The following is a 12,204-nucleotide window of genomic DNA, read 5'->3' as shown; positions in this document are numbered from 1 at the left end:
AGTTTCAGGTCAAAACTCTGAATGTATAGCCTGCCTGTAGGTTTCTTTTCCCCATGGCTCCATTTTCCTTCCTCCAAAAAACACACTTTCTGCCTGCACTTTGCTCTTGTATCTGTACTCTCTCATATATGACCACAGCATCCACAACCAACTAACTAGATTTTGCAGCAAACATCTTCCTTCAAGCATCATTTTCAGTATGCCACTATTCCCTCTGCTGCCTTTCTCACTTGCTGAGATGTGACTGTAAACTTCTGTTACTCCATCATTCTCCTTCAAACTCCCCTTTGCTGCAGCATCTACAAAACCTCAGCAATGTTTAGACAAGTGATGTACCAAGACTATTACTCACTGCACAGGTCATTCACTATTATTTTATAGGTTCCTTGTGATCCCCCATCTGTAGCCATCTGTTGTCTTGAGTTATGCAGAAATTCATGTTCTTCCTCACATGGCCTTTTTGGTGTGTTTTTTTCCCATGCTCCTAACAGCACCTGGCACAACAAGGTTTCGGATCCAAAGTTTAAGAGCCTCAACTGCTATAGCAATACAAACAACAAATACAAAACAGTGAGTCACGCAGCCAAAATCATCTTATGTTTAAGGCAGAACCAGTCAAATGTTTTTGTTTGCCAGATTGTGGAGGTTGGCCTGCAGTGGGAAACAGGAGTTAGAGGCAGGTTCTTGCTCCACCTGCCCCCATGTTTCAGGGTTTTGCTAAAATATTTCAATTTGACGCCCTTCAGTTAAAGAAAGAATTTTTCCTAAATAAATGAGTTTAGTCACAAGTTCAGTTTGTGATTGAGCCCTGATCAGACACAAGATGAAAATATTGTGAAAAGCTTACAATTGCTGTAAGTACTCATTCAGGTCTGCTCAGTATGATGTGCAGGTCTCTAATGTCTCACTGACATGAAGGCCTCAAAGTAACACTGAAAACTGAAGTGTGACACTTGCTGGCTAGCATGAGATCCTTTCCCACAGAGCAACAGCCTGGCTTCAGGGAGAGACATTTCTCAGTGGCTGTCCACGCACAGGCACTGACACTTCAGTTACTGTAGGTTACTGGGACAGGACAGTCTCCAGCAACACCGGCTACCAAGAGCACTTTGAAATGCATTTACTTCCTACCGATCAGGAGCCCAAGCATGATGACATGTTACTCATCTTCCAAGGGGCTTGCTGCCTGCAAGATACCTAAAAGTAATCAGAAATAAAAAAACCCCACCCTCTTATTGTTCCAAGATGTCAGCCATGGTCAAACACTTCATAGTCAAGATCAATTTTGTATTGCAAGAATAAAGCCTCTCTGTGCCCAAGACAGATTTTAGGGGGGGCAAGTGCAGAACAACTCCCACAGGAACGAATTTCTGTCTTTCCTCAGCTCTAGGCACTTGCACACAGAGAACCACCTATGTTTACAGAATGAACCATTACCACTGTGACTCTATGGACTACCTCAAGGTGACAGTAAATATAAGGGCCTTGTGATAGCCTGTAGAACCTAACATCACTGGTGTGGGGCTGAATTTGTCTGACCCTTGAGAAAAGGGAAAAACAACACTCACCCCTAGCCCCCCTCCCCATCAAATAAATCCGCACCTGCAGGGAGGGGAGGAATCATTCACTTCTCAGGCTAACTGTAAAGGGGAAAGACAGATATGAGTAACTGTGAGAACTTCCCCTGTATCCTGGGACCCTGGCAAAGGGAAACTAGCCAGATGTCACGCTGGCAAAGCGATCAAAGGAGTGCAGTAAATACAAGTCATCTGGTAACAGCACTGTAGCACTGACCAGAGGCCTGGACATGACAGAGAAACACAGCTGAAAGTACACATAGGCACTGTTATCAGCTCTGTGCATGAACAATTATTTTCCATCCAAGCATTTATATACTGTTTACTGTGCCCTGCCATTCAAGATGTTAAGCAAATGCCCACTATACAAATCAAGTCTTTATTTGTACTTCATCTGCTATAAAAAACATATCTGTGATTTGTTACTGCTGTATCACACTGAGCATGCACAGATATATCAGAAAAAAGGGATGGGAGTTGCCTCTGCTCCAATTTCATGGTACTGAGACCAAACCCAGCCATTTTGTTCTGTGTGCATTCAGCACCTAGCACAATGGAGCCTCAGTGCAGGGCTGTGACTCCTATGCTCTATGATGCAAATAATCAATCATTCAACATTCCCAGACCTCTGCAAGACTTCCAGCATTTAAAAATAACTTGAAAATTCTATCTAAGCCAACAAAAGTGCCTAGGTCAGTTTGAGTTGTGGGCACTCACGAGTCTTTAAAAAAAAAATCAGTAGCGCTAATTCCTCATCTCCAACAAAAGCATACACACAGGAGAGGAAAAAAAAGCCCACTAATCTGTTGAGCCTTTTTCCCTAGCCATTACAGGCAGAGCAGTAATGTCTGTAACACTCTCCTTGTACGTGCTACCAAAGAATACAAGAGAGGCTTTGAAACGAGTCCTTTTGCAGTCAGCTTTGCCCAGATCAGAGCTCTGGACAGCAAGCCTGAGTGCATTTATGCAGTTCACAGGCACTGCTGGGGTCGACACCACAAGAAGGCACAGAGCTGCTTAATTAATTGCTCCCTTTCTGTGACTGTACTTCACTCTGCCCAGTTCTCTGGGAAAATTTGAGAGCTTAATGTGGACGCCAAGAGAATACCCACAGTACTCCTTCCAACACACTGAAATGCATCAAAAGCCAGGGCCCCATCCTGCAAAATGCTGAGCTTTCTCACCCCAGCCCAGTGAAGGGCCCACTCACTTTTAGCTACAGGCTCCCAGGAGTCCCTTGGAAACCAAAGCACTGGAAATGCTGCTGGGACACAGCCATCCTGTGCCTGGATAGGGGAGGCTCACTGCTGCACAGGCCACACACGTGTTCTCCACCCTATGAACAGCCAGGAAGGGAAAAACTTCCCCCCCCCACCCTTCACCTTTATTTCACACACTACTAAAACAGTCTCCAGAAGCAGCCACCTTTGGGAGTTCTCTGCCATGCAGAATGAAAGCTCATTTTGTTTGAGTTCATTGACATTTCATTACAGAGGAAGTGAGAGGAACCAATAGAGAAGTAATAAGTATCCATACCCAAAGCTGCTTCAAATCATTCTTTTAATTAAACTCATGCAATGTTTGTAGGCCTCAGCGTCTCTGCCTTACTGGCAACTTTTATGGTGCAATCCAAATAGAATTAATTGTGCTGATGGTTCCCAAGCCAGGAATGGATTGTGCTGCTTTTCTGAGCCAGGACTCCATGCTGCTACTGAGGTAATAAAGACTTATTTGTGCTGTCGAACCAAGGGCATATAACTCTGAACAAGGCTATTAATCAAGAAGATGCAATCCCTGCACAGTCAGCTTACAACCAATGCCAAGGTCACACCACACAGTAGTGACACAGCTGGCGGCAGAAGCTGGTTCCTGTGACTCAGGGCTAAGCATTAAACCACACCAGTACACACAGGGAGCAAAGATGTTTCTCAAAACTTCATCACCCCAGTGATTTCTACTGTAAGCCATAAAAATACACTACCAACATGGCAAAGGGGGAAGAATTCATTTTCACGGTGCCTGTCACCCCAAAATACAACACATGCCTATGTAAACAAAAATACATTGATTACTCTGGCAAGATCTGCAGAGATGGGTTAGGCTGAACAGTGACTTGTGCCAAACCTCATCTTTGGCCATGCTAAATGAATACAGCATGTAATCCTTCAACACAGTGCGCTCCCCTGAACCATAATCCACCAACCCCTCCCTGCCATACACATACCAAAATCTAGATTGCAAGAAAATCTAGAAACAATAACTTCTAACCCAAACACAAAAGAACACACGATGTCAGCAGAGAAGGAGAAACCCTCAGCAAGATAACGCTGAAGCCCAGGAGTTTATCTACCCATTGTCCTTTTTCTTAGGAAGGGAAGTTAATAAAGTAAGCTGTCTGATTTAATTCCACTCTGTCCTGGGATGACCATATTCATTTTGAGCATGGAGGACCTGCCTGTTCCACCGAAATAAGCAGGTGACTTTGCTCAGCTGCCAGGATGCACCAGTTAGCTGCAGTGCTTGACCTGAACATGAATGGGATTGTTCAGATATGCTGAAATTTGTATTTTGAAAGATGCTCTGGCCCTGTGCACAAAACCACATAAACAGGCAACCATTCAAAATATCAGCCCAATGTTCCCTGGGTCTAGTTTTTGGAGAAGCTGGAAGCCCAGAGCTCCTAATGATGATAGCGAGGTACAGATGCCCAGCAGTGGGGACAAGAGGCAGAATATTTTAAATCCTTGCACTAAGTAGACTGTGTTAAAAAATACTTGTCAGAGTTGGACAGAAATATCTGGGTTTTAATCTCAGTGCAAAAATAATGCTCTCATTACTGTTGTCTGGTGGTTTGTATTCTGCCCAATGAAAATATACATTTCTGTTGAAAATGCAGCAGAAGGGGTTGAATTTTACCCTGAAAAATGAGTTTTTAAAGACTCCTCACAGGCCATTTCTGCTTTCCCTCGGGGGAAATGCAGATGAGAAAAGCTGCATCTTGACAAAGACTTTTGTAGCAGTATGTGAGGCTCAGGCCTGGGCAGCTGAGCTGGTGTGCTGAGTGCTGAGGTTTTGGCTCATGCTGCGATGAGATGGGACTGTACTTCCTTTTGTAAGCAGCCAAAAATAAATACATAAATTAAAAAAAAAAGAAAGCTGTCTAAGTTCCCAGACAGGGACTAGGAAGTGCCAACTTCCCCCTACAGCCAGTCGAGTGAAGCAATGCAGCAGCTTCTCTCACTGCAACTTCCAAAGGGCAGGGATCCATGATGCCCGTGAGGCTGCATGTGCACAGCATCCTCCTGCCACGCTCCAGGACCTGCTCTCCCCTTGCCACAGCCTCTGCTCCAGCTTCACGGGCACAAAACAGAAGATGGGACAAGGATCCTTCCCAGGTCATCCCCTTCTGCTTGAATACAATCCAGGCACACTCGAGTAATTAACAACAAAGTGACCCATATACCCTAATTATCTGGTGAAGCATCCAGAAGTTTGTTTATTAGACCTCTCAGCAGAGCTAGACACTGGATTGTTAGTCTGCAGATGGCAGGAGAACACAGGAAAACTGAGACAAAGGACATTAAGAGTTACTCAGAGCCATACAAGACATCTACTCCAGGCTCAAAGACCTCATCAGCCTGGGTCCTCCACCCTTCTATGCAAGTGTTGTACTTCATCGTCAGTGGAGTCTTGATCTGTCCTAGTTTTGATATTATTGTTTCTAATTAAAGTCAATAAAATGACCGATTAGCAATGAAAACTCAAGCTGGGTTGATGAAAGCCACCAGAGTAGTTGAGGATTTATTCAAATAATCATTTCCCGTTCTCTAGCTAACAGAGATATTCTACAAAGGAGCAATACAAGATGTTATAAAGATTTAAATAAAACAGGTAGCTAAAATGTTTTCAAACTTAATCATCCCATTGACTCCTACCCTAAGGCATTAAAATACATTACCAACATGTTGGGAGGGAACAACTGGGTTAAATCTTTTTCCTTTCACAGTGGAAAAAATCCATGTTCTATAAAAATTGCATTATAACAGACAGGAAGAGGATAATTGATTTTAATTTTTTTTCATTTTTCAGATGAACATTGGTTTTATGAATTCTGCAAGTATCAATCACAACACAATAAAGCATCAGTGGGTGCATTACTGAACAAAGGGAGTCGTAGTTCAGGCCACAAAGTTTGTGTGTAACTATTTAAAACCTCCAAAGCCTCAAATTCTACAGTAACTAAACAAAGTAAGCAACTGTATCAAAAAAATTACTAAAATCCATATAAAATGTAACATGTTACAGCTGACTTCAACTTGTATCTATATTCTATTCTACTTTAGTACAATGGCAGCAAATCGAAGAACTTCAGGGCATGTGCTAATGGATTTGTGCATCTATTTCAAGGAAAGCTGTGGGAGAAAATAGGGATGAAGTTCTCTGACTTCACATCTCAGCCTGGAGCCATCTCCTGAGGCATAGAGACTCCTTGAGAAGCAGGAGCTGCAGCCTGGACACAAGGCAGGCTCATGCTCTTGTAGGGTATTAAGTTTGCCACGGTGTTGTTTTGCCACTGATGGTGAGCTGAGCTGCCTACAGGCTTCTTGCCTGCCTCAGTCACAAAGTAAAATAAGTTTCCAGGAGTCACCACAAACGTGGCTACTATGGCAGAGGAACATGTGGGCAGAGGGTTGTGACAGCCAGTACTGTCACTCATAAAGCCACAGCTTCTTGAACCCCTGCAGCTCTCACAGCATTGCCCAGGCACACAGATGCAGTGGAGCTGCAAGGCCCCCCACACACGTGGATGCTGGGTTCTCCTGCCACAGACCCTAGAGCACCTACCACTGACTGGAACAGGGATGATCAGGTATTCAGAGAAGGAAAAGGGACTATGCACTGGATTCAAGACACATACTGTTTCAACTTAGCTTACTTGTAAAATGAGGGCCAAGAATTTCAGCTGAGGACACCTTTCACCAGATAAACATAAAACTGTCTCCTCTCTTGCTCCCTGCACTTGATTTTTAGAGCAAGGACATAACACAAAGAGCACATAGTCCAAGACTGCAGGGATTGCATTCAGCCCCGCATGTGAGGATCCCAGAACATGGGTGAACTGCAGCTACCCTCAGCACACACTCACTCATGCTTGCAAGCAGATTACCCGCTAACCCTCCCCAAAACGTAGAGAAGAAAAGGATATCCATGTGAACTGTAAAGCTCCAACTAGCCAAGCAACTCTAACTCACTGTTGTACCTACAGAGTTCATGTATTTGGCCTCCCAGTAATACAAAGTCATTAACAATCACTGCAGCAGTCATGAACCAGACTGAAGTATGCAGTAATTGATTAAAACCAGACATGTCACGGTTGCTTTTTATAGATCCAATTAAGTGTCAGCCTAATTAATGGAAGTTAGTGCACTAATTATAAGAGTCTGCATTATGACTCAGACTCAAACAAATGTTGTGCAAGAAATGTCAGAAATTTTTTTTCAGACATCCAAGATAAATAATTACACTTATTTTTGTTACTTCTTAGCAACAGGAATGTTATACAACTGGACATCATTCCTGCAGCTGCATTCAGAAGAATTTAAAATTGTACAGTGTAGAGCAAATATTTGTTTAAAGACAATGTAATCTGTGTCATCATCAGCAAGTCATTTTGGAATCAAATTTTAAGAGCGTGTGTTGCCAGACTGCTGAGAATGAAGCCTCTTTTATGGAAGGCAGCCTCAAACATATCTCTTTTGAGCTCTACAGTGTTTTCTTGAACATCAAAATGACACATTTTTCTGAGCAGTTGCAATGTGGGTTCTCCTCAGACATGGTACTTCAGCCAAACCACTGCTGGGCAGCTGGACTGCTGACAGAGCCGGTCAGAGACCAGATCTCAGGCAGGTAGCACTGCAGTTGTTTGCCAGGTACCAAGGGGGGCTCATAATGAACTTATGGGGACTTTAAAAACACTTTTAAAGTGATCAGTTACTGTGGAGTGGAAACCTTCTGAAAACGGGAGGGATAAAATCCTACCTTTGGAAAATGTGAACTTTAAAGATTGGGCTTTTCATCTGGGAGTTGTGACCTGTATTTCTAATACTGTTTGTTGTCCATGCCTCAATATACAATGTTGAGAATCAGTGCTGGAGTTTTTTTATGTAATCACTGTAGCACAGATTATTGGCTGCTGATAAACAGCTGCAGTGAAACTGTTCAAAGGGCAATTTTTGCATACAAATCAAAACATATAAATTTTTTCAGAAATCTCTTTTCTACCTGGTTTGCTCTCCCTGAGAGACATTGTCTCTTCTCAGACCAGCTCAATGTCTGCAATATGCTGAAACACTCAAGCTAGACATTCTTGATAGACAGGGTGTTTCTCATGTGGTGCCCTGCCTGCTGTGGCCAAAGTACAAGTCACTTGGCAGCAGATATTAGCTGTGTCATCTCAGATATTAGCTGGGGCAAGTTAATGAGGAAGAGGTTTGTTTAATTGAAGGGGGAGAGATTTTGGTCCCTGGAAAATGGGATGGCATGAGTTTGTATGTGTTAGACTTAATTGACTGTCATGCATTGTGACCTTTACTGAAAGATGTAATTCCACAATTCAAGTAAGTCCAAAGAAAGAATGTGGATTCTAATGATCAACCTAAAATACAATCTCACTCTATTACATCAGGCTGTACCCCTTAAATAGTACACAGCCTCCTCTAAGATAAAGCTAAACTCAGCAGATTACTTGTCTGGTAAATACTTTTTCCATTGATATCACTCAGATGCACCTTGCTCTCTAAGGATGGATAAATAAAAAAATCAATGCTCTTCAGCATGCAGTACATTACAGCTTCATGTTCCTATTTTACAGTACTGTGTTGTTCTTACAGACATTTTGAATAAATCTAGGGCCATCTAAATTTAGATGTGTATATTCATAATGAAGCATAGCTGTTCTGGGAACCTGCTCCTTTTATTTTTACTTTATTTAAGTACACTGAGCTTTTGAGGCCTGCAGCTCAAGTGGTATTGAATCCCTTCAATCTTCAAAAATAAATGAAGCCCTTCTAGATGCAAAAGCACTGCACAGATACATCACACAGCATTAACTCTCCAGATGCTGAGAGTCCCTCCAGAGCATAGAATCATTGAATGGTTCAGGAAGTGACCCCAAAGACAATGTTGTTGTAACTCCCTGGCCACGGGCAGGGACATCTTCCACTACCCCAGGTTGCTCAGAGCCTCACTCAACCTGACCGTGAACACATCCAGGGACAGGGCATGCATCCCTGGATGGGGTCAAGTTTCTCTGATAAATGTGTGCCAGTGCCCCATCGCCCTCAGGTAAAGAATTGCTTCCTAATATCTAATTCAAACCTTTCCTCTTTCAATCTGAAGCCATCCCCCCTTGACCTGTAACTCCATGCCCTTGTCCAAAGCCTCTCCTCAGTTCTCTTGTAGCCCCTTAAGTACTGGAAGGGGCTCTAAGGTCTCCCTGGAGCCTTCTCTTCTCCAAGCTGAACAATCCCAGCTCGCTCAGCCTGTGTCCACATAAGAGGTGCTCCAGCTCTCTCTCTAGGCTGGCCTCTCAGCACCCATCATCCAGCCACTGCCACTCAATCCATTTCTGGCAGATAACCATGGCAGATACCTGATGGATACCAAAATTACCAGCTGGGAATATCCCACAGACAAAGACAAAAACTTCTAATTTTGCTCACCCTGCCATAACTTCCAAATGGAGCTGGCCAGAAACTGTCAGGAAGGCAGGCACATTGAAGAAATGGCTCTTTTCCACAGACTCCTTTTCCTCTCTTGATGTCTGTAACAATGAGGAACAAGTCAGACCATTGGTGTTTAAATAAAAAGCACAGCATGCGGCTTATTTTCCCTCTTTTCAAAGCATCAATTTTCACTTTCCTACCAAGATGAACAGAGAGGAGGAAGAGAAGAATCTCTATCATTTGTAGTTTGAAGCTTCATACAGCATAGCCTTCAAAATTCAATTTCAAGCCTGATGAGAAAATGGAGGAGTGTTTTCTGTGTCAGCCCCACTGACTTTCAGAAAAAACTTTAAACACAGTGTTATTTTCTTTTCACAGGGAAATGAATTTGTTTCCACTGGAAAAAGACAAACAGAAATTTAAAAAAAGCAATGCAATATCCTCTTAAGATTTGTTATTAAGTCTTCAAAAATATCTCAACTGAAACAATATTAATTTGGAGACATCACAGCTTACAAATTACATAGGCAGTGAAAAATAAACTATGTTTCATTTCAGCTTTTGCATGCTTTTTTTCAGGTCATCAGATATTTTACGCATAAAAACCTACAAGTAATAGAAAATTTAACAAGTTCAGTGTTCCATTATGAAAAATCTCCAAAGAAAAAAAAGTCCCAAGAGACAATAGGCACAGATTTTAAAAAAGACACACAAAAATTCATCTGAAAACAAAAATAACCTTTAATATTTACTGTGGGTGTCAAGTACTAGAACAGGTTGTCCAGAGAGGCTGTAAAGTCTCCATCTGGGGAGATATAAAAAACTCAGCAGCAGAGTACTGGACAACTTGCTCCAGCTGACCCTGTTTGAGCACAGTGAGATGGATTAGATGATCTCTAGAGGTCACAACTCAGTGACTTTTAAAGAAACATGAAGATAAATGATACTGTGTTTCAACATCTTGTATATTTCAATGTCATCCCTAAACTTTGGAGGAGCCAAAGGTTCAGGAGAAAAACAACGAAATTTCAAAGCTAATCTGAGGTCTGGCTGAGCTACATTCACTTCCAAACAAAGACTTTCATCTGAAATAAGTTTGAAATACCCAAGGTGTAGCTCCTAGGAGTCATGCTAAGTGTTGCTAGTTCAGCTAAGTATGCCACTGCCTCCAGCCACCCCACTCCCCAACTTGCTTTGTTACAGGGAGCCTTGTTCTCCAGCCTTTGATAGCCTACAACCTGCCATTTTTCTCTTATGAGCTTGAAGGTGTTGCTTTTGTTCTCAAAAAGCTCTGCTGCTCATCACAAAGATAAAACAGTGACTTCCAAAAACCTCAGATCACAAGGCAGTTTTATCTCTTCACAGCATCACACTGAAGAAAAGAGCAAGCTTGCCTTGTTCCACAGAGTACAATGAAAATATGACAATTTGTGGCTCTAACCCCAGGACTGCTTTCTTTGTTTCAGAGGTTTTGTGGTTTTAAGAAACCAAACACCAAACTCTGAGGATGCAGTAGCAGGTCCCTACTGTTTTCATCAAATAAACCCAGAGCATTTGCTCAAAAACAATAAGGATATTAATAAACATCAAACATTCACATACTGCAACCCCAGAACCATGGCCAGAACACTAAAGAGAAGAGCCATGGTTTCTGGCTTCTCTTTTCCTGCAAGCTTATTTCAGACATTCCTTGTTTCACCAGTGAAAGATTCCTGAAGCCTCTCTCCCACCCTGTAGGATGCAACTTCTAAACAATGAGAAAGACAAACTAGAAGCAAGAAAAGAACAAGAAGTCAGCCACAAAATCTCAGTGCTTCCCCCCAGATCCACAAACAGGATACAACAGTCTCCAGGAGCTGAGGCCTGGTTTATTTATAATGACTTTGTGTAATTTTTCATTCTCCAAATCAGATGTGATCTCAGAGGGACATAAGGAAAGAGAAACACAGTAAGTGACTAGACAAAGTGAGACAATCTACTACTCAACTGGGCTCCTGAAAACCTGCAGCCTGTTTGAGAGGTCACTGAGAGATCCCAAGATGTTTGTCTGCATTGTGAGCAGCTCCTGAACGGTTTCTGACAGAAGGCGAAGAGTAAACACAGCAATATTTAGATTAAATATGTTACTGCCCCACCACCATCTGATCACCTCCCCTCTCCACAGCTGCCCACTTGCTCTCTCTCATCCTAAGGCACAATACTCAATACAATGGTACAACACAGCTCATGCAGAAAAGTTTTCTATGCAGGAAAAATTAAATGCCTTCCTTTTTGTTCAGAAGGGACACCTTCAGCATGGGGAGATTCCAAAATTAGCAGCTGCACATTTCACAGGTACAAACATCAGCTAATCCACTGGAGGTGATTCCTCCCTTTACACATTTGAGCACAGGCCAATATTCCCAAGTGCCTGTGCCCCAGATTCATGCTCAGCCTTTTAGATCAAGATGGCTTCTTTATTATATGAAACCACAGCTACTGGTACAAGATAAACAAATGCTAGGGGACACTATCCCTTTACTGCTGACACTGAGTGAGACTGGTTTTCATGTCCCTGACCAGCAAAATGAAGCAACAACACTGTGGTGCTTTTACTTCAATTAGATGTATGCTTCGCACAATTCCCAACCCCAAAACACGGACTTTATAAAAGATTAGGAGGTGAATTATGGGTTTCCTTTCAAGCTCTTTCCATCCCAGAGTCGAAAAGTACCCAAATTACAATGAGGGAAAAGGGAGAGAGAACCTGTATGAAACATCTTGGTGTCTCAGAGTAAATGTGCTATAAACATGCTAGTATTTGACGTCAACTTCAAAGGCTTTTTATTCTCATTCTAAATACAAGAACAACTGGATTTAGTACCTGTTTTGTTCTCCATCTCCTCAAATGTCTAATGATTTAA

General features: G+C 42.4%; 1 protein-coding gene across 1 annotated transcript in view; it reads right to left on the bottom strand.

The window, feature by feature from the left end:
• The window catches only part of NARS2 (asparaginyl-tRNA synthetase 2, mitochondrial), a 46,120-nt gene that overhangs the window by 21,294 nt on the left and 12,622 nt on the right, over window positions 1–12,204 (bottom strand). Inside the window, exon 6 of the mRNA XM_030945233.1 lies at window positions 9,299–9,399. Within this exon, the coding sequence (XP_030801093.1) occupies window positions 9,299–9,399 (101 nt within the window). The remainder of the gene's footprint in view (window positions 1–9,298; window positions 9,400–12,204) is intronic.

Source organism: Camarhynchus parvulus, chromosome 1, assembly GCF_901933205.1.
Source record: "Camarhynchus parvulus chromosome 1, STF_HiC, whole genome shotgun sequence".
Taxonomy (NCBI): Eukaryota; Metazoa; Chordata; class Aves; order Passeriformes; family Thraupidae; genus Camarhynchus; species Camarhynchus parvulus.
This window is presented reverse-complemented; position numbering and strand designations above follow the sequence as displayed.